Raw genomic sequence first — 27,609 nt, forward strand, 5'->3', positions numbered from 1 at the left:
TACTGGTGTAGACACTGCTTTATTGTTTACATGTCTTCCCATTCAATCCTTGCAGCAACCCCGAGGTAGGTATTACTATCCCCACTTTACAGCTGAACAAACCAGTGTTCCTACATTAGATCACTTGCTGAAAACCATACATGTATGAGTGGCAAAGCCACTGGTAATTCCAAACCCAAGGGGATTCTTTTGAATAGTTCACAGGTTGCCGCCAAGGAGAGTAGAGCCGAAAACTTCAACTGGGAAGGGCTGGATTGTTCACTGGAGCTCAGGGGGAGTCCCTCACTAGGGATGAACGAGGCACATACACGGGCCAAGACCAGAACCGAGCAGGAGAAGCCTAGAGCATCTGGGAGCTGTGAAGCAGGAAGAGGTCTTTATGTTTTGTAGGAGTTGATAGTATCTTCAAATACACGCAGAGCTCAGCTTCCAAGGACCGGAGAAACAAGAGGGCATCCAGCAGCTGCGAGTCCCAGGGCTGACCACAGAGAACGGGATGGTAGGGCTGGAAGAACTGCCGCTGACTGGCACTCCCTCCTCTTGACCACTGGGTGGCGACCTCGAGGCATAGTCCTTTAACTTGGTTAAGGCCTTGAGAAGCTGATGAAAACCATACCACCCACCCCATCCCCCATAAAAATACAGACTCACATGTACCGGCAACATTTTGCATACAATTTCAGGGAGTCCATGGACCCCAGGTGGAGAACTTCTGACTTAGGGCAAGGGTGTCAACCTGAGTAAAGTCACTGATACAAACCTATTTTTATGCAACTTGTATTTCCTATGACTGTTCCCCTTTTGTTGTCCCTTAATACTTAGAAGGTTGTGAAGTCTTTTTAACGGGAGCCAAAGAGAAAGAACAGCTGTGTGTGGCAGTGGTGGCAGCCGGGAGGCAGAAACAAAGAGAATGATTGGGTCACGCGTACCGCTGTCCCTCCCACCCAAAAGGTCACTTTGGGAGTTTTTCCTCTACTCAAGAGAAGGGTTGTAGGAGGAGATGGGGCCGGGGTGGTGGTCTGTTTCTTTTTAGAAAGGAAAGCCATTCCTTCACTGGCTACAGGGTCTGAAGTTCTGCAGGCAATGCCTCATTCCCACCTTCCCCCATCTGACCCTCCGGGGTATACCTGAGCACTGGATCTGACCCCCAGGGGTACACCTGAGCACCAGCCCAGTCATGCATGCACGTGTGGCCAGGCCTTCCACAAACACCTGCGTACTGACACTCACTTTCATGGAAGGACAACTGGGTTGGGGGGACATCTCAGGGCAGAGATTTCATCTTGCAACATGGGGATCATGCACTCCCCACAGAGAATCCCATAAACTAAGAGAATGAACAAAAGAACTTAATGCACACTAGCCCCCACCACCTCTAGCGCTCTTCCTTCTGGCCAGGGCCCACCAGAAGGCAAAGTCAAAGCTACGGCCCATTCCTCATCCTCGAACTAATGGGCCCAAGATAGGGAGCCGAGGCTGAAGGAGTTGCAGCGGTTCAGAAGGCAGAGGTGGGAAAAGTCCTGATTCACTGGAGACAGCAGCTCTGGTCTCTCATGAGAATCAGGAGATCAAGCACAGCCCTGGCCCTGAGAGCCCAGCCAGGCCCAGAGAGGGCAGACACGGAAGTCTAAGTGATGACGCAAAGACCAAAGAGAACTCATACCCCATAAGCATCTTCCAGGCTCAGTACTCCCAGCATCTCAATGGTCATCCTCCTCGAGTGGTCACCCGTGCACTAGCGGTCACTTGCCCTAGATGGACGTTTCATCACATGTGGCTAGAGGAGCCCCAGTAAGCCGAATGTGTGCTGGGCTCGGACAAGGATCAAGCAGGAAGGGTGGAGGGAAGCCACCAAAGCCACTGCCCCTCTTGGCCAAGGCCAGGGGCAGCCGCTCATCTTCAGGAGAAGGCGAGGGAGGGTCCTGGCTGTAACTCGTGGTCCCAGACGGGGGGGCCCCCAGATCCAAGCCCACCTTGTCTCTAGCCAGAAGCTCCCTCTGTCGCCGTCGCTGCTGACGCCGGCCAATCAGAAGAAGAGTCAGCGATGCTGCAAGAACCCCCAGGAGAAAGCCGGCCAGTCCAGCGCCCACTGTGTGGGCCTGACTTGGGGGACCCCGCTGGCTGCCCCACACCAAGCTGTAAGCAGCCACCACCCGGGCCGCGCCCCCCTCCTGACATTCGCAGGCGTAAGCACCCAGGGCGCCTGGGGTTACTACCACCTCCAGCCCGTCCCGCCGGGGGGGAAGTGCAGTCACCCCACCGGGCTGGTGCCACACACAGGACGCCCATGCCGAACTTGGGGAACATGGCAAGACCACGTGTGCCGCTGTAGCCACAGGAACTTCAAACACTACTGGGCGTTCTGCGGAGAGAGAGCAGAGACACGAAAGGCGGTAATGCTACTGGCTGGGCTGTAACACGGCGAATGATGGCATGGTATCAGACCCAAGAAGGGGCCGTGGGGACAAAGATACAAAGGAGATGCCCAAAGACAGTAAGACCATAAGTCACTGGCTGCCATATCTTCCAATTTTTAAAGTGGGTCGCAAATGGACAGCATTCTAGCCCCCTTCACCCACTCTACCCACATTCCCCTAAACCATACAGACCTCCCGGCTCTTTGGGGCACAAAGAAGACACGTCTGCCGACTCTATGTCTTGGACCAGCCTGTACGGAAGAGAATACTGGGTAAATCCAGTGCTAGCATCCCCTTCCGATTTCCTCAGTACCAATGAACATTCGGCAGCAGAATGAAACCACAGCTCCCATCATCTCATAAATCACTCCTGAAACTATCAGTCAACATTCTCTTAATGTAAAACTTCCCCCCAGTGCCCCCTTGACTGTTCGTGACACTTGCCAAGTCAATTCTAGACATATTTCCAGCAGACCACAGAGAACTAAATTTGCAGTAAGTCTGTTGGAAAGGTGTTGGGAGGGCGCTTTAAAAAATGCATACGAGTGTTCCATGAAATGTATTTGGGTATCTATAACCACAAGATTTCTCTGGGGAAGAAAAAAAAAACATAAAAACTACAGTTAACCTGTTTTCTATTAAGAGAGAAAACTTCTTTTCTATAAAAGTTAATCAAAATTCTATGAGGGTCAGGGAGATGACTTTTTGTTTCATAAAGGCTGCTCCTCTCTATGGAGGAAATTTCTCTCTCCAACACCTGCTTCAAACAACACAATCCTGGTACTTCCAGGATATGTGTGACTGTGCCTGACAGCAAGGCAGACTGCCCACTCCGAACTCCCTGTCACCACTCCCCAGAGGGAGACCTTCCCCGAGCTGTCAGTGGAGATCAAGTTCTAACAGAACATACAAAAGCCTCAGCAAAGATAGACTCCATTTGAGTGTGACTGCCTTCCACATGAATTAAGGTCCCTGAAATGAGCTCCAAGATTGGCATGAATACATTACAGTCTTCTGGGTAAAACCAAGGTCACTTAGTTTGGCTGAGAGCTAGGAACATGGGAAGGCCATATGTGCAGCTATAGCCACGGGAACTCCACAGTCTCTTTTTCTCATTTGTATGAATGAGGTGTGGAAGATAGAGATCATAGAAGTACCAACTTGGTGGGATGCCTGGGTGGCTCAGTCAGTTGGGTGTCTGTCTCTTGATACTGGTTCAGGTCATGGTCTCAGGCTCCTAGGATGGAGCCTCACCCACCTCACCTCAGACTCTGCACTCAACAGGGCGTCTGCTTCTCTCCTTCTTCCTCTCCCTTTGCCCCTCACCCCTTACATGCACTCTCTCTCACACATAAATTTTTTTTTTAATGAATTAAGAAAAAAAAAAAAAGAAGTAGCAACTTGGTAATTTCCTGTATTACCAAGAAATAACCTAGCATATAGACATACCTCACACCCCCTAAACACATATATCTTAAGGGGACCCTGAGTACACAGGATATCCAAAAACAATGAAATTCTTATTTTAATGGGTATTAAAACAATAAAGCACTTGCCTTGTCTCAGCATTTAGAAATTCTCCCAAAAGAAACCACCAGATCAAAGTTGTTAAGGAAAAACTGATTCCCAAAGAGAGTCTTTACTTCTATAATTTTGGTAGTTTTGTGGTTCAGTAATATGTACAAATGTACTGTAAATTAACTGGGCTTCAAAATAGGAAATCTCAAAGTCAGTTTGAAAAAAATACTTTCCAAGCAATCAGTTAAAAATGTTTCATCAAAGGGAATATCACCAAAAATGTCAAAGACTTAAGAAAAACACCAATTCCAATTGATGGACATTGTCTGGATCCTAACTTAAACAACTATCTTAAAGTATACGCTGGCTTTGAGAAAACTGGAAAATTGCAACACTGACAGGATGTCTCATGACATTAAATTTATGGGATAATAATGATAATACGGTTTCATTTTTAATTCCATCTGTGTTAAAGATATATACTGCCAGATTTATGGATAAAGTGATAAGATGTTCAAGATTTGCTATAAAACAACAGGGAGTGAGTGAGGGTATTGGTGAAGCAAGGTCAGGAGTTGATAGTTGTGAAGTTGAGCAACAGATGATAGGAATTCATTGTATTATTTGACTTTTGAATGTTTGAAATCCCTTATAATAAAATGTTTTTTAACAGAGTTCTTGTTGGGGGCAGGGGACATACCTGGGCAACTCCATTGGTTAAGCACTGACTTCAGCTCAGGTCATGATGCCAGGGTCCTGGGGTGGAGCCCGTGGTGGGCTCTATGCTCATTGGGGAGTCTGCTTGTCCTTCTACCCCTCCCTCCACTCATGCTCGCTCTCTCTCTCTCAAATAATAAATAAAATATTTTTAAAAATTTAAAAAGAAAAAAATGAGAGAGAGTCCTGACCTGAGAGAGATATATACTGAAATATTTCTGATGGGTATGATGCCAGGGATTTGCTTCAATGTGACATACAATTTTAAGCTAGCTGCTGAGGGGAAAAGAGATGGTCGGATGCCCCAATGGTCAAAGGAGACCAGTGAAGAGATTGCCAGAATAATCCAGTCAAGAAGTGATGATGGCTTGGACTAGGGTGATAGCGACAGAGAAGGAGGGGAGTGGCTGTGGACTGAGGATATGACAGATGGAGCTAGAGTCAGTACAAACTGCACGACAGCAAGGGCAATTGTGGCTTGGATGGAGGTCCCTTTCTCACAATGATGAAAATCACAGGTAGAGCACGTGAAGGAAAGAGGAAACAATGTGCTGAGACTCGCTAAGCTGGAGTTGCCTGTGAAGCCTCCCAAGGGACTATCAGGTAGACCGCGAGTCAGGGAATCCCACAGGTCAACTAAAGACACATCAGTGGTGGTCAGCGCCACTCGGCGTTGAAGATAGTGGGAATGTGACCACTTTGAGAGTGTGTGGAAGTGTAAGGAGAAGGACTGAACCCCAAGGAATACCAACATTCTGAAGTGGGATGGAAAAGGAATCAGTAAGGGAGACAGACTGGTGGGGGAGGGAGGACATCCGGGATTACGCAGGGTCACAGAAGGCAAGAGGATCACAAGGAAGTTCGGAGGGAGCAGTCAAGAGTGCAAACACTTCTGACAGCTCTTGTAAAGTGAAAACTGAGAAGTGTGTGGCAACCTGGAGGTCAGTCACACAGTCAGGGCAGGTCCAGCAGAGAAGCAAGGACACGGATGAGGCAGCACCAGACAGTCAGTATGGACTGACAGATGGACACACAAGTGACACAAACAGAATCATACACACACACACACAGGGCAGCATTAACAGATGAGAAACTTTTTTTTTAAGTAGCTCCACTTAGGGGTGCCTGGGTGGCTCAGTCAGTTATGCATTTGACTCTTGATTTCCGCTCAGGTCATGATCTCAGGACTGTGACATCCAGCCCGGCATTGGCCCTGCACTGAGCGTGGAGCCTGCTTGGGATTCTCACTGTCCCTCTCCCTTTGTACCCCAACCTCACCATCCGTACCCCCCCACTCACGCTCTCAAAAAAATAGAATAAAATAAAAATGAGGGGTGCCTGGGTGGCTCAGTGGGTTAAAGCCTCTGCCTTCTGCTCAGGTCATGATCTCAGGGTCCTGGGATCGAGCCCCGCATCGGGCTCTCTGTTTGGCAGGGAGCCTGCTTCCTCTTCTCTCTGCCTACTTCTGATCTGTCTCTGTCAAAGAAATAAATAAAATCTTAATAAAAAATAAAATAAAATAAAACAAAAACGAAGTAGGATCCATGCCCAACATGGGGCTTGAACTCCTCACACTGAGATTAAGAGTCGCATGCTCTACCGAGGATCCAGGTACCCTGCAGATGAGAAGTAGACACAAACACGTGGATGGGCCGGTGCCCTGGGACAACAGGCAAGAGACCAACGCAGCGACACTCACCCGCCATGCTCGCCAGCATGGGCCACACACGCATCCAGCCGGAGGCTCCAGGCACAGGCAGGGTCTTGGGCCAGAATGCACTCCGAGCAGCTCTGGAGACGGCCACAGTTGGTGGTGTTCACTTGAGTCACCTCGGTCCGGGAGCCCACCAGGAGCCAATTCTACAGAAAGAGAGTGAGGAAGAAGACACTGGCTCTCCCAGACCTCAGGGTAACAAACTGGCTCTGGTCTCAGAGATACCCCCACCACACTCCCCCAAATCTATAACTCACCTGATACAATTTCATACTCTCAACTGGCTGCGGCTCTGGGAATAAGGCCAGATCCTCCAGGACGCTGAGCTGGGCTCCAATCCGCACGGCTCGGTGGAGGTGTCCATCCTCTAGGAAGCAGACGGGTGGCCAGACAGAATGATAGAACCGCCCCTGTGCCTGGCGACACTAACACCTGTACATGCAGGACCCACTCTGTGACAGGAGCACGTGTGCCCTGGGTGGGCTCCTTGCTGGGCCGTTAAACATACCTGTCCCCAGGTAGAGCACATCATACTCTGTCCCTGAGAGGCTGGTCACCCTGTGTGCCACAACTCGGAGATAGTCTGTATCCGTACTGACGAGCAGGGGATGGTCATCAGTTGGAAACACTGGCTGGTCCATGAGAGGGTGGTCCCGGATGAAGGTGAGCACACGATCAGGCAGGGAGAGTGATGAGCCAAACTGCTGGAGCTTCATGTTGTTGGTGAGGCACTAGAGGAAACACAGGACAGGTGACAGTTTCCCAGGGGCCAGGAAGTGTCTGTGATGCCTGGTTGGGCCTTTCCTCTCCTGTGGCCATGCAGGTGTGAAGTGAAAAGATGCCCCACCCCCTCACCTCTCCAGGTCTGGGCTGGGGGACATCGTTGTCCATGACAGGCAGTCCCCTGTTGCAGTCATGTTTCAGCTCTCTGAAGGAACCATTCAGCACTGTCCGAATGTCTTGGGGTTGGAAGGCACAGACAGCAGAAATGGCTGCCCCCTCCCTGTAAGAGTCACAGGTTGGAGGCAGATATTTGGAGGGAACAAGGGAACAGCAACTCACCCCTGACAAATAAGAGGACCCATGAGAAAGGCAAAGGGAGCCATGAAGCCCGCTCCAGGGACAGCCCACCCCCTCAGAAGCAGACAGCACAGACACTGCACCCACCCCCCATCATCTCCCGCCCAGTAACTCTCCCCCACACCAGGCTCCCCTCACCACTGGGAGGAAAAGATGCCGTAAAAGATGGGGGTCTCCGATCCGTGCTCAGGTCGGAGAATGGCCATGTCCTGCAGGACACTGGAGGCCCGGCCATGCTCAGGGCCTGGACAGAGTAGGTCAGCCTTCAGAAAGGTCGTCCATCTGTGCTGGAGGGTCTTCCGGCCCCCAAGGTCCCCCTGGGGTGACAAGGGCATGGGAAGTTCTCTTTAGAAGAACAACATTGTGGGAGGCATGTGGACACCGAGAGAGGTTTCCCTGTCTTCAGGCAGACACGGACAGATGGGAAGACAGATACACAGAAACTCAAGGATGGAGGTACAGAGTACTGCAGGGAAAGGACATCCGGGGTTGGATGGGGTCACAGTAACAATGGCGGTGACTGAGTTCGTTGCGCACTTATGAAATACCGCCCTACAAGCTTTCCATAAGCCACCTCATTAAATCCTCAAAACAACCCTTATAGCCAGAAGTCATTACTATCCTCATCTCACAGGGGAGGTTCAAAGACGCTAAAGGAGCTGCCCAGAGTCACAGAGGAAGGAACTGGTGGAGCCAGGACTTGAACCCAAGACTAGCTCTCAAAAGTTCCTGTCCTTTGACCTCTCCACCAGTCCACCTCCTGGGGACAGTGTGTCATAGGGTAATTATAGGGGTGAAAGGCCAGAGTCTTTCCCCACACTCCCCAAGCTCCCAGAAAAGAAGTTGAAACAGAAGAAAAAAGGAGACAGAGGACAGACACAAAGACAGAGTCCCAGAGAGAAAAAGACAGGACAGGCAGAGCAGAAGAGGACAAACAGCTGGAACAGTGGTCTCACCGCACACACACGGGCCACCCGTGGGACCTTAATGCGCTCATACGAGTCAAATGCTCGGGAAGTCTCCGTAAAGAAGAAGTAGATCTCATCATCTCCGTCTTCATCCCCCCACTCGGCTGGGCTCAAGGCCACGGCTGCAGCAAAGGCTGGGGCTGGAGAGACCAGTGGCCTCAGATACCACAGACACAGCCTGGGGCCACTCGGCCTCAGCCAGCTCTGTCCCCCACCGAGCACCCCTCCCCCTCTCCCCACCGTTAAGCCAGGAGGGTAAGGTCTCTGTCCGAATCCAGTCCTCGGTGCGACCCACAGCCCGGGAGATAATCGGCTCCGTCCCCAGGTAATTTTTCACAGTGGCAGCATAGAGGACACCCCCTGCAGGGCGACAGGGAGGAGACAGGCTGTCAGAGACGACTGAGGGGAACCAAGGGTTGCAGACACAGCAGCATCTCACTTCCAGTCAACGTAGACACAAAGCACTCCAGGGTGGGAAAGGCCACCCGTGTTAAGGGAAAACTGCCAGCATGCTGATGTGCAGGAAGGAAGAGGAAGGGCTGCTCTGGTGAGAATCAAGCTTTGTCTGTCTGTTGGCTTTTTTGTTGTTATGACTGTTTTTGGGCTGCCTCTATCCCGTACTGCCGTGATGACACTGACGCTCCAGGAAGGGGGCTCGCTTTGCAGCATGCCCGGTCTGACTTCCGCTGTCCCACTCTGGCACACGTCTGAGGGAATTGGTGCTCCTTCTGACTGGGGATGGACCCTGCTCCGGAACCAGGCACAGCTTTAGGGTGTACCTGCACCCATTGGGGGATTGATCAAAACACAGATTCCTGGCCCCCGGGCCCAGCAATTCTCACCCAGCAGAGTTAGGGGAGGGTCCAAGAACTAAGTTTAAGCCACCTGAGTTACCCTCATGTGGGTGATTCAGGACCACCCTTGGAGGAACACCAACCTGGGGGATTCGTGAATGCTGCACAGGCAGCCAGAGGAAGCGAGGAGGCGGACCCTCTCTCCTGGTACAGTGCAGGAGCACAGGTGCTCCAGGGATGGTGGGGACTAGAGAAGACAGAAACCACAGAGCCCCAGCAGGAAGGGGAGGTACAGCTCTGTGGGAGGAGTCTAAGACACCTATAGCCGCCCTATAACAAGACAAGCGCTCACACGCAACTAGGAGACAATAACTCAGGGGTAGCAGGTCGTGAGCCCCGGAGGAGTTCTGTGTCTCCCAGGAACTCTGGAGAGAACAGAGTGGCATTCCTTCACCACCCACTACGTCTGAGCCACTGTGCCATGTGCTGAGCACAACACTGCCTCCAAGAGCCTCCCTTCAAGTCTGGAAGACAAACGTGGGCTCCGGTACCAGGAGACAGTGGGGGAGCACAGAGGAGGACCCAGCTACATCTAACGGGGGGGGGTGGCACAGCCCCCAAGAGGTGACATCTGAGCTGGGTCTGAGGAAGGAGCAATTTGCCGGGGGGCTGGACTTCAGGGAGGAAGGCAAGCAGGTGGGGAAGAGAGGAGCCATGTTCAGGGACATGCGGTGCTCCCTGTGGCTGCAGCTCTGGTGGGGGCCAAGCACCTGCTGGGCTAGTGAGCGGAGATGGAGCTGGAGGTGAAAGGCGGGCACCCAATTGTGAAGAGGCTGCTCTGCCACAGGATGTGGACTTTATTCTCCAGGTAAGAGGGAAAACTGCAGATTTTCTTGAGGAAGAGAGTGGCATGACCAGTTCTGGGCTTTAAGAAGGTAATGCTAGTTAAGTCCATTCACACACTCCAGGCAAGAGTGGAGGCCGGAATTAAGTAGCAGCAGAGGAAAGAAAATTGTAAAAAATAAATAAATAAATAAAATAAAAGGGCTGGGTTGGGGGGATATTTCTGAGGCCGAATCAATTAAAATGATTTGAAAGTCAACTGAATATGAAAGGGGAAAGAATGGAATAAAATAATGTCTTTAAGATCTCCAGCTTCTAAGATGGAAGACAGCAGAGGGTGATACTATGAGCAAAGCCAGGAAATGACAGGAGAGAACCAGATAAAGGAAGTAGTTGGGATTACCAAATGTGGAATGTGCTGAGGTTGAAGTCCCTTCAGGATACGTGATTGGAGACTCTGGAAGGCCATCAGACAGACGGACCCAGGCAACAGGGCCAGTCAGGCAACTGGGGAGTCAGGCTTAAGCCAGGCCATGAACATGACAGCCAGGGAGAAAGAGGAAGTGAGAAAAAGGTCCCTGGGGATACCACCACTTCAGGGGAGAGGCTACTGAAAACAACATGGAAAATCAAGTCAGAGAGGCTAGGGAAGCAAGAGAGACTGGTGTGCTGCACGGCGATGCAGGGAAGGCCCAGCGCGGGCCATGCGGACTCATGCGCCTGGAAGGAAGGGGTAGAGCAGGGCCACTCTGGGGGAAGCACCAGCATCCTGGGGTCACAGAGGCCTGAGCAAACTTGCTTGTCTCAGGTGCTGGAAAAATAGCCACTATTTTAAAAAATACTTCCTACAAAGCAAAGAAGGGTCAGAAAGCCTCTGAGGGCAGCAGCAGAGGGTTAGAGGGTGGGGAGGGGAGACTATTCTATCCCTGGAGATGGTGAAAAGAATCCAAGTATTCTGGAGCTCAGAAGGCCTGACTTGGACCCTGAATACTTATAAGCAGTATGATCTTGGCAAATAAGCTTCAGGAACCTCCAACCTAGAAGGGAGATTAATACCACCCTCCACTGGGGAGCCCTGCTGAGGGTTAAATGCGATCCAAACATAGAGCCCACATAGGGCCTGGACATGGCCGCCATTCCGTGCGGGTGAGTTGAGGTTCTTTGTGAAACCTCAGGGACCACATGCTTGAGTTGTTGCCAGACGGGGGTGGGGGGGCTATAAAATAGCACCCCATTGCCTCCCAGAGTACTTCAGGAAGGACAAACCAGGTTGAGGGCATGGTCTGGCAGCACGAGGAACAGCGAACAAGCCAACCCTCTGTACTTCAAAGGCGGGTGGAAAACTGATCCAGGAGCACCTGGGTGCCTCAGTGGGTTAAAGTCTCTGCCTTAGGCTCAGGTCATGATCCCAGGGCCCTGGGATCGAGCTCCGCATTGGGCTCTTTGCTCAGCAGGGAGCCTGCTTTCCTTCCTCTCTCTGCCTCTCTGTCTACTTGTGATCTCTGTCTGCCAAATAAATAAATAAAATCTTTAAAAAAAAAAAAACTGACCTGGAAGCCAGAGTTACGATGAAAAACCTCCCTACAAGAATTATACACAAAACACTCTACAACTAGAACTCCCACGGAAGCTGTGTCATGGACATCCTGAGAATGGAGAGAGATCTGTGGAGGAGACAGTCACGAGTATTTAGGAGCATGACTTGGTGCTGGGTGGTGGGGGGGAGGGCTACAAACAAATATTTTGTAAGGACCCAAAAGCAGGTGGAGGTAAAAGGTTCCAAAAGTTTCTAAGGGATCAACGGGGTCACTCAGGAACTCCGGAGCCCAGAATTGCCAAAGAGCACACTCACTTGGAGGGAAGGAACAGAAGGTCACTGACAGTAAGGGACAGCAGGAGGGGTCAGACACTCTGGGGGGAAGCAGCAGGGTTCCAGGTTGTCCAGGAGTACCAAGGGGCTTGTAAAATATGCACCACATGCCCCAAGGAAAAGGAGCAGCAGCCATCACAGTCACAATTTCAGGAGGACACAGCATCACCACATGTCCTAGATTCTCCAGGACGGTCTCAATCTCAAATATTATGTTGCATTGCTCATATAACAAAATATCCCTGTATGTGCAATCGTTGGCAGGTTAGTACTGAATGGATCGATTCAGTAAACATTAAAACACACATTTGCTATTGGCAAAAGAGAATGATGCCCACAGTGCTGAATTCAGTGAACAAAGCTGGTTAGAAAAAAAAAAAAAATACACCACGTATGATATAACCCTATACTTTTAAAAGACACGTATATGTCTGCAGACATAGGAAAGATGGGAAGGAGCGACAACTCTACAGTGTTAATAACACATTTCTGATTCATGGAATTACAATGATTATTATTTTCTCCTTTCTACATTTTTGTACCCACTGAATGTTTGTTGCAGTTACCATCTTTCACTTTTATATCCCTCCAAATTAAGATATATTTCATTTTGGAAATACCAAGGGGAAAAAAAAAAGACTGAAAGCCACAAAAGATGAATCACAACCAAAGAAACATCACAATTAAAAGTGGGAATAGAGGGGCGCCTGGGTGGCTCAGTGGGTTAAGCCTCTGCCTTCAGCTCAGGTCATGATCTCAGGGTCTCTGGGATCGAGCCCCGTATCGGGCTCTCTGCTTGGCAGGGAGTCTGCTTCCTCCCCTCTCTGGCTGCTGCTCTGCCTACTTGTAATCTCTCTCTCTCTCTCTCTCTATCTGTAAAAAAGAAAAAAAAAATTAAAAAAAAAAAAAAAAAAAAGTGGGAATAGAGCTCTCCTCACCCAAGCCTAAAGCCCGAGACATAGGCCTCCCAGATATGTTAGCAACAACACTGACAGCCTTGCACACGCCTCGGCAGTGAGCACTTCCCTACACCCGGGGTTTCAATTTTTCACTCTCCTACCAAAACAGTCACTTCTAAAGAAGATGTAATTAATAGGATTAATCATTCATTAGCTTTAAAAAAAAAAAAAGATTTTAAACACAACCTGGCCCTCCTTCCTCCACTCCCTTTTCTTCACACAGTCAGAGCTTTGCAAGATAGCTAGCTCCCAGCCTAATAGTCTCCATTTCCTTATCTAAGGATGAGGCCAGCTGGATACCTTTTTTTTTTATAGAACAGCCTACGATGAGGACATAATTAGCTAGTTGGAGATGCAGCGTTTATTTTACCTTTTCCTTTGTTGTTCACACAGTATTTCTAACAGTGTTTCAGTGTGTGAATGCTAGTGTTGGAGCAAACACACCTGAATTTAAGAGGTAGGTCTAAGGGGCAACTGGATGGCTCAGTGCGTTAAAGCCTCTTGCCTTCAGCTCAGGTCATGATCCCACATGGGGCTCTCTGCTCAGTGGTGAGCCTGCTTCCCCCCTCTCACTCTGCCTGCCTCTCTGCCTACTTTAAAAAAAAAAAAAAAAAAAAAAAGAGGTAGGCCTGACCCCAAAATGCCGGCAACACCCAGTATACTGGGAACAATTTGCAGTGCTTCTTGGCAGATGCAGTCATCACAAGATACCATGAGAGCAAACAGAGATGATTAAACACAGGACAGAGTCCCAAAGAGAAAGAAAAAATACTCCTTCCTCCTGCTCTTCTCAATAAAAGCCCTATCTGTTACAGAATGTTGCTAGGAGAACGGAGGATGACTGACTACTGTCTCCAGCTGGGGGACACGGGAAGGTAGCAGCACTGTGTGCACAGAGGAGGGGACTCTGGTGGTGGAGCAGGTTTGGGGGAGGAAAGTGAGGATGATGAGCTTGGTTTGGGATGTGCTGACTTTGAGATCTGTGGGACAACTATGTGAAGATGTCTGGAAGGCAGCTGGATACACGGTCTATAGCTCCACTTAACGTCTGGGAGGCATCAGAATGCAGTGGAAACAAATCTGTGAGGCTGGTTGAGACCACAACCACATAGAATGAGAAAAGAACAGGACCCTGAGAGGGGGGTCCAAGGAACCCCAACCTTGAAAGGATGAGTGGAAGACAAAGACCCTCCAGAGGAGACAGAAGTGCCAGTGTTCTTAGGCTAATGTGAACATTACTGTTAAATTATCTGCATTTTTCAAAACTGGAACAGTGCAAAAAGAGACACTGAGAAAAATGTTAATTTTATCTAAGTGCAGTACAAATACATGTCATATTTGAAGAGAAGATTTCTAAGGCTTTTTCCTAAATAAATGCCAATACAAATAAACACATGGAAAGTTGTTCAACCTCACTAATGGAGATGCAAGCAAAAATACATAAAATTGGACTCTGGAGGAGGTCATAATAAACTGTATGTTTACTTTTTTAAAAAGATTTTATTTATTTGACAGAGAGAGATCACAAGTAGGCACAGAGGCAGGCAGAGAGAGTGAGAGGGAAACGGGATCCCTGCCGAGCAGAGGGCCTGAGGCAGAGCTCAATCCCAGGACCCTGGGATCACGACCCAAGCCGGAGGCAGCAGCTTAACCCACTGAGCCACCCAGGGGTCCAACTGTATGTTTATTAATTGTATTCCCTGGGACTGACAAGGGTGCAATGAAAGAGGCCCTCTTGTCAATGCTGGCGGGACTAACTGGAGGGCAATTTGGCCAAATCCACTGAGTACCGTAAAAACCTTTACACTCTTTAGCCCAGCAATTCTACTTTCTGGGTGGACTCATATGCAATTAATTAAACTTGTGTAAGGGATTTACATAATAATTTATGTGAAAAAATTTCTCTTGCAGCAATATTTATAAAAGCAATCATTTATCTTACATTTTGAACGTGTAATTATATGGGAACAGACTTGCTAATTCAAGTGATGGGAGAGTATGCAATCACTAAAAATCATGTTTTGAATAATTAATTCTATGAGAAAATGTTCAGTATACAAAACTAAGTGGCATATGTACGATAATGCCAATGTATTACAAATATACACACGGACAAACACAGTAGAAGAAAATACTCGAAAACAGTATTAGTGGCTACCTGGTGATAACTGAATTACAATTGGCTTTTCAGTTCCTTCATTATATATTTCTATATTTTCTCAATTATCCACAATGCACACTATAATTTTTAAAATTTAAACAAGAAATGCTCTGCTATTACATTCTAATAATATTTTCATTTCTAAAAGCTCTTCTTTCTATTTCAAAATACCTCTATTATCCTCAATGATATTTTTATAAATCCTAACTGGGAATTTAAGTTTTAATTCTACATAATGTTGTCACTACTCTCTATACTGCTATTTTCAAAACAAAGGGGCAGCAGGATATAACAGATCAACACTGAAAGCTCCAACTGAATACTGGTCTTTAGGTCAAGTTTAAAGAAATGTAAATTATAGCCCTATAAAGTACCAACTTCAGAGGAAAATGTATAATATTGGTATTGACTGTGATTTGGATCGAAGAAAGAGACATGGAGAAACTAGCCATTCTAAATAGTTAGAAAGTGACTTCTGATCATTTCCATCGGTTATCAGATGAAAGGCAACCTGAAAAAAAAAAAAGAAAGATTTAAAACCCTTTTGAGGGGCGCCTGGGTGGCTCAGTGAGTTAAGCCTCTGCCTTCAGCTCATGGTCTCAGGGTCCTGGGATCAAGCCCCACATCAGGCTCTCTGCTCAGCGGGGAGCCTGCTTCCCTCTCTCTCTCTGTCTACCTCTCTGCCTACTTGTGATCTCTCTCTGTGTGTCAAATAAATAAATAAAATCCTTTAAAAAAAAAACACCCTTTTGAAAAATGTCTTTCCTTTTTGAAAATGTTCTTTTGTCATACAATTATTTATGAATGTTGTGTTCTTAAACCACATGCTAATATGAATTCACCTGCTGACTGGAACACAGAGATTACATGCAGAGTATATTACATGCAGGCGGAGTATAAATATTACTGCTTGAAATAAAGAAAGTGTGTTAATTTATTACCTTAGAGTTTATAATTAAGAAGTCATTTTGTTGATAAAAAAATTATGAGGAATCAAGAGACAACCAATAAAACTGATAAATCTTTCTTAATGACCCAATGACTGGCTCAGAGTTTTGCCAAAGAAGCTAGATAAAAAGCCAAGAAAACTACTAACTAAACTTTCTATGCAAACATGTATGACTATAAACAAGATCTCATCAATTTCAATTGCAGATGAATAATAAAAATAAGAAATCTTGTATTTATCAGATTGAGAGTTTATGTTCATTTCCAAAAACTTTTTGTTATTTTATTACTTTCCAAAAAGGGAAGTCATTAACTGTAGGACTAAGAAACTTGTATAGCTAGTTTTTAAGACTTTTTCTATAAAGCCACAAGGAAGAAAAAAATTTCACTGTTAGATCTTGTGTCTCAATTTTTGTTTTTCATAAAATGTAGCCCGAAAGAATGAGTAAAAATTAATTTTACAATAATGAACAGCAAAAGTCAGTAAAGAAAGAAAAAGCAGTACAATGAATGCTGCTGAGTCAACTGATTAGCTAATTGGGAAAAACAAATTTAGATCTTCATCTCATGCCATTCATCAAAGTAGGTTCCAAACAGATCAAAGAGTTAAACATTTGGGGGAAAAATTTGTAAGAAGAAAAATTTTTATCTGCTCTCTAACTGAAGAAGGATTTAGCTTAAAGATAAACGTAATCACAAAGGAAGAGATATAGATCAGAACACATATCCCATCTGATAATTGGCCCAAGAATATATATTTGGATCTATATAAAGATGTGCATATATATATAAATATATATATATATCTATATGGATTTACCAAAGAAGAAATAAAAATAAGTACTAAAATATGAAAACTTTCTAATATTAACTTTCCTAATATTCAAAGAAATACAAATTAAAACAAGGTGCCATTTTTTAGGCTCAAAATAGTAAAGATTTTTCAAAGTGACAACAATACTATTCTAGTGAAATTTATGTGAGAAAAAAGCAAAACACTCTCATTCCCGCTGATTTAGGGTGTAAATTAGTACACTCTTTCTAAAAACTCAATTAGCAACAAATAATGAGCCATAAAATGTTCACACCCTTTGACAGAGTAATCCATTTCCAGGTATCTTGAGATAATCTAAAATGAGGATAAAAACTTATGCACAAAAATGTTCATTACAGTGTTATGGGTATTGGCAAAAATTTTGAGGTAAACTAAATAAACCTGGAAATCAAATAAACTTATATAAGTGACTTGGGACTGCTTGATTAAATTACGGAATGCTCACAGGATGGGTAGCATCATATTATTAAAATTTTTCTTCACAAAAAATTGTTAAATTGGGTGTGCCTAGTTGGCTCAGTCGGTTAAGCATCTATCTTTGGCTTGGCTCAGGTCATGATCTCAGGGTCCTGGAATCGTGATCTCAGGGTCCTGGAATCGAGTCCCGCATTGGCTCCCTGCTCAGCGGGGATTCTCTTCTCTCTCTCTCTTTCCCTCCCTCCTTCCCTAACCCTCCCCACTGCTCATTCTCTCTCTCAAATAAAATCTTTAAAAAAATTTTTTAATTGCATAAAAATGCCTATGATATAAAGTTTCATGACAAAACTCAACATTAAATCCATGTGGCATGACATTTAAAAGTTTTACAATATGGGGCGCCTGGGTGGCTCAGTGGGTTAAAGCCTCTGCCTTCGGCCCAGGTCATGGTCTCAATGTCCTGGGATCGAGCCCCACATCGAACCCTGCATCGAGCCCCGCATCGAGCCCCGCATCGGGCTCTCAGTAGGGAGCCTGCTTCTCTCTCTCTCTCTCTCTCTCTCTCTCTCTCTCAGTCTGCCTCTCTGCCTACTTGTGATTTCTCTCTGTCAAATAAATAAAATCTTTTTAAAAAAAGTTTTACAATATACACATACTCATAAAATTTCTATTTACCTGTTTGTTTTACACTGTAGTGAGAAAATGGCTAGACTCTCACTGAATTTGAAGGGTGTACGTGGGGGTAGTCTGACCTAAAAGATAGGCTACGTGCCACACAATTCACTTTGTGGTTGTTGCAGGATTACGCATTCTCTAGAAAAGATTTAGGGATCAACTGCGATTGAACCCTTGCACACTTAATTAAACTGTATACAGCTTGGTCAAAGGAAGTAAGAGCAGAAATTTGTTTAATAGTCATTACCGATTACTGATCCCTCTGAGCAACAAAGGATTGGCCAGCAAAATTTATATGCACAGTGCAGATGCAAAGACACACACACATTTATTTAAAAAGCTAGAAAGAAATATCCCACACTATTGGCAGTGGTTTTCTGATACCCTAGAACTGTGAAAAGCTGGTAGATACCAGACACTCAAATTCCTTCCTCCCGTCAAACTATTCACGTTGTCCAAGGGCTCAAGAGCCACGTGTAGCTCGTGGCTACCGTTTTAGACAGCACAGACGTATAACATTTCTGTCGTCCCACAAAGTGCTTTTGGACAGTGCCATTCTACAAGATTTCTTAGGTTCTTCTTCATACTTTTTCTAAATGTATTACAATATACACTGTAGTAGATTCCTCGTGTAAATGGGGGTGGGAGGGAGAGCATTATGAGAAAAGAAAATGAGGTTAACAGAGCAAACACTCACACTAGAGGTGCAGAGAATACATACTCTAGCGAAAACCCAGGGGAAGAATCTGGGGGAAAGCAGGAGGGCACAGGCACTGTGGGAAGAACAGGAAAGGCCAGAAAGAGACATGGGAATAACAGACATTGCAAGGAAAGGAAAGAAAGACACAGAAATCCCAACAGCAGGGGTGGGGAAGGAGGCAATTACAGCAAGGAGCCACAGGTTCTGGGCTCTCCCCACTCACCAGCCATTACAGCTGCTGACCGCTGAGCTGGCTCAAAAGGACATTTCCCCCGGCCATTCTCAAGTCTTTCAACCTGCTGGAAACTGGACACATCCTACAGACCAGAAGGGGGCAATTGGTTTAGGGTCATGGACAGGTTCATGGTGAGAATTACAAAGATGGTCAGATGAAGGAAAAGCTCAATTTCTATTCACCTCCCATTCATCTGCTACCATCCCCATAACTCCCAGTCTGCTGTTCTGATTCACCCACACATTCCAGCATTTCCCATCTCTGCCATCCCCCTTTTTGCCAGTTTATTTCTCTTCCCGCTATTCCCCTAGTACCAACACCCACGTGCCCTGCTGAAGGAATCCCACGGATGGTCCTAGAAGACACTAAGAGGCTGATAGGCAGATCTTTCCTCTGAAATGCTAGGATTTGCAACTGGCTGGGGACTATGTGACAGGACAGGGAGGACAAACAGAAGAGAACAGGCCTCCTGATGGCTGGAATTCTTAGGAAGGGTAAAGAAGAGTGCAGGCTAATATAAGATCATCTGAAGCCCAGAGGCTTAGAGAGAAGGGCCTTCCTCCCTCTACTCCTACCCCAAGGATAAAGGACAGGACCAGAGTCAAGGATACATAGAAAGGGGGAAGGGAATCTGCAAAGTTAATGAAGACCTGAAACTCAGGTCAGAATTTGAGGATTTGGCAAGTAACCGCCTTCTTCATTCAGCAACTATAGCAGGACTGACCTGGACAGGAGGCGAAAGATGGAGGCGTCCGCCAGGACTAGCCAGAAATTATCTTACCTGAGCACCAGCACTAAGCCAGCCTTCAAGATAACATCCAAAAATGGAAACCAGGGATGACTTCAACCAGAGACGGGCAGAGAAGTTAATGTGGCTGGTTAGGAATCGAAGTTATGGCATGGAAGAGGCAGACACGACATGTCCAGTTCACTAGGGAGGCATATGGTGTCACTGGAGCACAATTACATCGATGGTAGATGGAGGAACCACACTTAGCCCCCGAGTGTAAGTATACCATGGGCCCATTCTGACCACTCGTCTAGTAACTACCGTCCACAAATACGGTTTTGTTTTACGAAGACAGCCTTGAACAGGGCCTGTTAAAATTAGGTGTGATCTCAGGTCCCCAAAAAGGGAACACTGGGTCAAGAGAGTCTTCCAGAATGAGGGAATCCAAAAAGGCACAAGCAGCCCACCTGTGTGGCAGTGGGTGCAGCCTAGCCTGAAAAAGATGGATGACAGCTCAGTGAGAGATTACCAAGATGCTTGGGCACTTTGGACAAAGATTAATACATACTGCCAGGGTTCTTCTTACCTGTCCCTGGAAAGGCAGCAGTAAGTTCCTCCTCTCCACACTGCCTAGCCATGCCTGCAATTTACACCACAGGTTAATATCCCTACAGTATCAATCACTGCCTGGATAAATTTTTGAGCAAGAGACTGACAAAATGGCTCCCTGTTGCCTAGAATACAAACCTGTTAGCCCAAATTACTTCCTTTCTACTGCTCAAAATGAACATTTTCTTCCAACCAGACCTGGATCCCTTGGTATTCCCAGAAAACAAATCATGCTATCCCATTCCCGTGCCAAAGACTACCCCCTTACGTTTCACCAAGGACCCCTTTTCTCAGTCCTCATCTTCCTCATCTTTATGGTGCAGCTATTTATTTTGGCTTACCCCCTCCTTCAAATAGTCTGTCTTCTCTTTGAAAGTCTACCATCCTCCCCTATCTAATTGCTGCTTCTCTATCTCCTTTGGTTGCCTCTATTTTCCTTTCTAGACCCTAACTATGTAAAAATCTATCCTTAGTCCTTATCACATATACTTCAATGACCTCACTCATTCTTACATTTCCAGTTAGACTTTCTGTGCAAATTATTCCTCAAATTCTCTGAAAGTCTGGTCTGTGTCTGTATTTGGCAGCTGGACTTCCTCACACAGATGGCCTATGAGCCCCTTGAAACTCAGTAGGTCAAAACGAGTCCTCATCCAGTTTCCCCAAATGGCATAACTATATTATGTAGGCTTATAATTTTTGAGCAAGTGAGGTTCCTATTAACTAGATAGGTAATGCTTACTGTCTCGTCAAAGTAACATTTAGTTAGGGTCTGAAGGGGATAAGACCCCTCCACTACAGTCTCTGCTGAAGGTTGGGATTCCTCATTGTATCATCAGTTGTGCAGAAGCCAAGTCCTTCCAGATCAAAGACAGAGCTAGGCAGGAAGGCTCTCACTGAGCTGTAGGGCTGGAATCCATCCTTTGGCTTTAGCCAAGAAGAGTTCTTGAGAATAAGAATGCATCTTCCCCAGGTGGTTAGGAGGAAAAAAAGAAAAGATGGTCCCTGTCACATGAAACAGAACAAATGTCACAAGACACTGAAACTAGATAAGGTCTTCTGTGCTGCAGGCTGGATTAGAAGAACAGGGTTGTGGGGCAGAACGACACACAGCTGGATTTAAATCTTGGCTCTGCCTCTGCCAGCTACATATTAGACATGGTGCCTAACTTCTTGGAACTTCCAATCCCTTGCTTGAAAAATGGATATAAATAATACCTAAATATCACAGTGCAGTGCCAAGAACTAAACTCAGTCTCAAATGTAAAGTCTGTAGTACCACGCCTGGGACAGAGTACATCTTCAATGGAACAGGAAGTCCTGTCATTGTTATTGTTAAGTCTAGCATTCTCCTCCGTTAATGGCTAAAATTCCCTCAACAAAGCCAACTAAATATTTTCCTCCAATGTCCAATGAGCTGTCACTGAATGGCAGCACTCCGCATTGTTAGAGCTGGGAGTCCAGTGCTTGAATTGCCTTTTGTAAGAACCTGCGTTTCTCTGAGCGATCAACTCTGAGTGAGTGGTCAAAGCTTGCACATAATAGTTATACACGGTCTCAAAGTCATCACTCTGGGACGTGAGAGGTTCAGCACTAGGGATGAGGCAAGAACTTGCTTAAACAGAAAGGAGTTGCCAGGTAGCAGGATCAAACAGTAAAGGCCCGAGAGCATTGAGGATGTCTAGAGGGCAGTCTTTGTATATGGCTTGACGAGTTAACACAGCTGATTTCAGGGGCAGGGGGCTGTACCCTAGATTCTCCTACAAACACGCTTTGACCAAAGGATGGTTTTTCATTTCAAATACCTGCTAGATAGGAGAGTTCAGAGAACAAGATCAAAGTCATGGGAGTGCAAAGGCAGACCCTGTGCTTCACTCTGGTTGCTCAATTTTCTCATGAATGGATAGGAGTCCAATCCTGACAGGATGTACAGAAAACATTTTATGTCTATACAATCTAACAACCATTAGGGTCCCCTCAGGGAGCCAAGGAAGAATAGAAAGCTCTAGGAGACTAACTGAAAGTGATCATGTTGTCTCTGAGCCATGGTGCTGGTATTCATACATACAGGGTTCCCAAGTGTGTGTAAGCCAGAAGAAGACCTATGTGGCAAGGGTAGTTCTACCACTACTTCCCAAGCTTCGTGAGAACTGTAAGGAAACCATACCCTCAACATCACCTGATGGGATATAGAGATTTTCAATACCACCCCGAACTGGAAACCTTCCCAAGATGAGGAAGCTATCCACAACCCAGTGAAGAATCTTTCATCCACATTACGAAAAGGACTCAACCAAAGACCAGCTAACCTCGGGGGCAGCCCAGATGGACTGACTGGGGCAATTGAATGTATAAATTACAGCATTCGAAGGCAGAGATACGACGATCATCTTCAATAAGGGGGGGTTTGGACAAACGCACTGATGAGATCCAGGTGGCAAGGAGTGCTCCAGTTTGCAGAAGGGGTAAGTCAGAATCTATGGTTAAGGATCAGGGCCAGGAAAGGGAGTCATTGCACTCCTCCTATTGCTCCTTGGACCAGAAAGGAAAGCCACTGAATACAAAGAACATGGGAGGCTTTTGACTCATCCTAGGTTCCTGTCACAAGCATGTGCTGGCAGAGGACCAGTGACTGACTGCTGGATAACTGATGGGAAAAGCTGAGAGTTCCAAAACATCAAGACCTTCCTGAGATGCCACCAGTCCCCTTACCTCCAGAAGCCATGACTAGCCTAGAGGTGATCAGGGGCACACATGTCCCAAGCCTGCCTGAGCGTGAGAGTAGAGAAGCCCAGGGCTCCAGCAGCAATGAACAGGACCCAGAAGAAAAGGTAACTGACAGAATGCCCACTTTGAAGGCAAGATCCGGGTACTGTATCAGTGGGCAATGACCTCAGAAGCCATGAGAGCAGAGGGTCACAGCCCACACAGAATGAAGTTGGCTGTGGAAGTGGGAGAAGGGAGTGAGAGAGAGTCACATGCACTGGGACAAAAAAGCAGGCACGGATTGTGCTGATAAAGAAATGGACCTAGGCTGCCTGGACAAAGCGTACACAAAGCAAAGGAAACATGAGTTACTGGCCTTGAAGTCTCTCCTGGATTTATCCTCTCCGGGGCTTAGTTAGCATCCCTAATTCCCTTCACCATCCCTCGTCTCTCCACACTCTGTATACCTTACCTTCTACAGACAACCTCCTCCCCCTCCCATGGCAGACAAAGGCTCCACCCTCTGAAGACATCCCTCACCCCCAACGTGTATCATGCACAAGTGTTGCCTTAAGCATGCCCCCCTTCATGGTCACTCACAGAAGACCCTTCCCATCCTCCCACCCGTCACTCACAATAACCCCGCACTTCGGATCAAAAGCGAAGGTGCCACAAGTGAGGAGGTGAGAGGCATTGGCAATGGCGAGAATCTGGACAAAATTGTGACATTCGTCCTGGGGGTCAGAGATGATTAGAGAGAATTAGAAGCAGCAGATACAAGGAAAGGTAGGGTAGGACAGTTAGAGGCAGCTCTGGGATCAGAGGTGACTGGTGATGACATGGTGTTAGAGTCCCTGCCTGGGCCCACTGGGATGGGAGCACTGCAGGGGACAGACACAAGAGTCAGGACTGGAACTAGGTCTCAACTGACACTCGGGACAGGGACGAGATTCACACCTACCTCCTTCTTGCCTTTTTTCCTGCAGTTCTGTCTGTGGGCTTCAGGCACCATCCAGTCAATCTGAGAAAGGAGAAGTAATTGTTTCTTCCAGATTCTCCCCAAATTCCTCCCAAGTCAGGGTAGGTCAAATAGTTCGGCAACCTCCATCAATTTGAGAAGTGCAGAGCCCCCCCACCCCCATCCTGACCCCAACCACCACCACCACTGATCAGAGCATTGTTTTTTAAACTGGATATCTCCACCCATTAATGAGTAATGAAATCAACTGCTTTTATTTTTAATGAAATAGGGTATATCAGAATGTGTCACATATAGGGGAGTAGGTATTATTTCAAGAAAGGGTTCTTTCAATACACACTTCCTGTCCTGGGTCAAATGCATCAAATATTTCTTACGAAGGGGTGGTCAGAAAAGTTTAAAAGCTATTGCCCTAAAGAAAGGTGATTCTAATGATTCCTCTGCCCACAGTGACCTGAAACGTGGTCACTGTGTCCTCCTCCCTATCACGAACCTCCCTCATAGCCTCCTCAGTCACCCCCCCCCGTCACCTTTAGCGAAGATAATGAATATTCTTCCTATGTTCATTTTCACCAACACTCCCCCTCCTACCATCACCACTGTTACATATTTCATTATTAGGAACACACACCCCCCACCAATCCCCAAAAACTATGTATCTAACCACATGCTCTGGGGTCCTCCCCACTTTCATCTCTCACCCTGCGGGGTCTCTCCCCTGAGAAGGGCAGGGATAAAGCGAAGATGGTGTCCCGGGCGCCAACATACAGCGTATGGGAAGCAGGATCCACAAGGAGGACAGAGTAATTATATGTCTGAGGGACAGTGAACCGGGTGAGATAGGAGTCAGCCTCTGTCAGGAAGAGAGGGTGAGAGGGGAGAGTGATATCAGCCATTGCTTCATAAGGGTTGGGTCCACAAGAGCAAAGCTCAAGGGCTCAATTTCTGTTTTCTTCCAAGTACCATTTATTTAGCAGCCAGGAGGGTGAAAAACAGAACTTTTACAGGCCAACCATCAAACCTCCCCAAAGAGAGAGGACTGAGGAGGCCAGAATATTTAGCACACAATGCAGTCAAGTATGCTTTTTCTATAAAAATGGAATGCTTTATTAAAATAACATCATAAATATTAAGTCTAATTTCTATTCATAGCAATATGATACATAATTTGAAAATTCCTATAGAAGGTGTAAGTACTTCCCTCTCAATTTCTTTTTTTTTTTTAATTATTACTTACTAGTAACTTCTTTTTACTTAGAAGGGAAACAATTCACTCTTTTCACCAACACTTTAGGCGACTATCCCCTGTCTCTCCCACTGTTCTTGTCCTTCCCAACCCCACCCCAATTCCACCCAAAGAGGTAAAGGGTAGACAAGAGTGTGTGCTTTGGAAATGGATCAGCCTGTGTTTAATGTGGCTCTGTCACTTACCAGCTGTATGATCTTGAGTAAGTTACTTGCCCTGAGCATCACTTTCCTCACCTGTAAACACTAACAACCAGGCTTGTTGACAGAATTAAGTGAGATAACATTTGTGGAAGCAACTGACATGTACTACATGCTTCAACATGGCTCCTTTCTTTCTTATCTAGGCATGTGCTCCATTTGGGCCAAACCTAAACTTCATATCATCATTCAAAACTCTATTTAAAGATGATGACAAATAAGTTAGCATGAATTTACCTTCTTAGCTCACCCCGGGGCCCCTATCCCTGCACCAACACAGCTCTAAGTGCTTCGCCCTCTCAGCCACCCTCAAGACAGATGGCTCCAAGCCATTCTTTCCTAGTTGTGCTGATGTATGGGGCCCCACCCGCCCGGGGCCCCACCCACCCCATCCTCCCACACCCAAATTCAGGTCTATGCTGTACCTGCCTATACTCTCATGCTTTATAAGTCCTGGAACACCCAAATTCCCTGCATATCCCCAGCTCCGTTTCACTCTGCTATCTAGACTTCTCTGAATTTCTGGTTATCAACCCAGCCAGGCAACCTCAATTCTATCTTGTGGCTATTGCTCCAGCACAGACAAATCCCCAGTCTCTGACCACAAGTTTGTCTTCTGGATTCATAACAATCCTAAATGTCACTAGTCTTAAGTTCAGACTCTACACTACTATTGCCCACTTCTGAGGTTTTGCCAATAGGTTGTCCTTTCAGCTTCACTAGCTCTGTCTGCATAGGAAGCTAACACTCATTGTCCACGGAGAAGAAAACAAGGTCAGTGGCCATGCTCATGCCCACCTCAGCAGAAAGCTATTAAAGTGTGAATCACTCCAATGACCATTTTTAACCTTGTGGCATCCTCTGCCTTCTTCCTCATCTCCTTCCTTTTTTTTTTTTTTTCCTTCTGAAGATTTTAGAAATCACTTAAACAGAATTTTAAATCAACTCACTGAACGGTTTCCCAACATTCAGTGTAGGGAACGAGTAGCGAGCAGGCAATGCTGAGGAGTTAAGAGGGTTACGATGGATCATGGTCCAGAGAATGGGAGTTGTGTCAGAGCTGTGAGAGGCCTGGGAAGAGGGTTAGGGAGAAGAGGGCTACCAGCAGGGCAAAAAGCTTGCAGGCAGATATAAACGATGATAAGGGAATGGATTTGAGAAGTGAGCAGATGGAAATGCTGAGCTGGAGAAGGATGGGCGGCTTGAATAGAATGACAGACCAATGAGTTTGGTAGAAGAACAGGCGTCAAGCTGGCGTGAGGGACATCGGTGTACGTTTGGGAAGACAGAATAAGGGAGAGGGAACTCAAATGGAGGACCTCAGGAACTCCCCCTCCCCTGCCCGGGGCTCAGCGTCCGCGTCTGCCTGGTGAGGGGCTTAACCCTCTCTCGGTTCTGCGAGTAAGGGGCCGCGGGATCCACCGGGGCGTGTCTTGGGAGCCGAAGCACGAAGCCGGGGAGGGATGCGGTGGGCAGCACCGCGTGGGGGTCCCGCCCTGGTCCTGGCGGGGCGTGGGCGGCGCGGGACGCGGTGCGCTGCGGCGCGGGGCCCCACTGCGCCTGCCCGGGTCCGTAGGGAGAGCAGGTGGGTGCGGGCACCTGCAGGCGGGGCCTGGGCGCGGTGCGAAGGGCTGAGGGCGGGGGCGCCCACGCCTTACCGGAGATAGGAAGCGAGGTCCTGGGCACCGAGCGGGGGACGCGGCCGGATACTGGGCCGCTCAGCACCGCCAGCAGCAGCAGCGGGAAGGGCGAGGCCGGAGGTGGCAGGGAGCCCAGGAGGGGCAGCGTGGCAGAAGCCAGCATCTTTGGCTCCGCCTGGCCGCTGGGTGGGGCGCGTCCTGCCACCTGCGCTCAGAGCCGTGGCTCTGCCGGCCTCGGCCCAACTCGTATCTCCTCGGTCCGGTTCGACCTGCGTCGGCCAGACAAGAACGCAACCCGACTCCGCCCCTTCAAGAAAGGACTAATGGTCGGGCCGATTTCCTCCTCCAGCCAATCGGGGTTGGGTGGAGGCGGAGCAAAAGGGCGGAGAAGCCCAACCCAGGTACAGGAGGAGTTAAGCCTAGGTATAGGTGGGAGTTGTGCTTCGGAACCGGGCTGGAGGCGTGGCTCCAGGTCTTCCAGTGGCAGGTTTGCTCAGTGGGTTCCAAAAGCCCGAGTGCCTGTTATCTGTACTAATAGGGAAAATATGTGTGTAATGGGTACACACACTAAATTTCTCAAAAGTATTATTTTAGCAAGCATTTAACAAATAACTGCAAACAGATAATTGCAATGCAAAGTGATTTATG

At 47.2% G+C, this 27,609-nt stretch overlaps 2 protein-coding genes across 5 annotated transcripts in view; one reads left to right on the plus strand and one right to left on the minus strand.

Annotated features, from left to right (window-relative positions):
* On the minus strand, nt 1-27,239 carry SEMA4F (ssemaphorin 4F). 4 transcript variants are annotated; one of them, XM_045979404.1, is made up of 14 exons: nt 26,980-27,239; nt 24,577-24,728; nt 23,858-23,917; nt 23,532-23,630; nt 18,840-18,933; nt 8,655-8,774; nt 8,403-8,554; nt 7,585-7,763; nt 7,222-7,369; nt 6,875-7,097; nt 6,624-6,733; nt 6,352-6,512; nt 2,610-2,668; nt 1-2,362 (listed from the first exon to the last, which is right to left on the minus strand). In XM_045979404.1, the coding sequence occupies exons 1-14, from the start codon at nt 27,122-27,124 to the stop codon at nt 1,752-1,754; spliced, it is 2,313 nt and encodes a 770-aa protein (XP_045835360.1). In that variant the 5' UTR covers nt 27,125-27,239; the 3' UTR covers nt 1-1,751. The 4 variants fall into 4 exon arrangements, with proteins under 4 accessions (XP_045835360.1, XP_045835361.1, XP_045835362.1 ...); XM_045979405.1 differs by lacking the exon at nt 23,532-23,630; XM_045979406.1 differs by lacking the exon at nt 24,577-24,728 and having other exon boundaries at nt 26,980-27,113.
* Nucleotides 26,268-27,609, plus strand: part of LOC123925848 (meiosis 1 associated protein) — an 84,623-nt gene continuing 83,281 nt past the window's right edge. Inside the window, exon 1 of the mRNA XM_045979409.1 lies at nt 26,268-26,722. The gene's annotated coding sequence lies outside the window, so the exon portion shown is untranslated. The remainder of the gene's footprint in view (nt 26,723-27,609) is intronic.

Source organism: Meles meles, chromosome 15 (assembly GCF_922984935.1).
Source record: "Meles meles chromosome 15, mMelMel3.1 paternal haplotype, whole genome shotgun sequence".
In the NCBI taxonomy this organism is placed as follows: Eukaryota; Metazoa; Chordata; class Mammalia; order Carnivora; family Mustelidae; genus Meles; species Meles meles.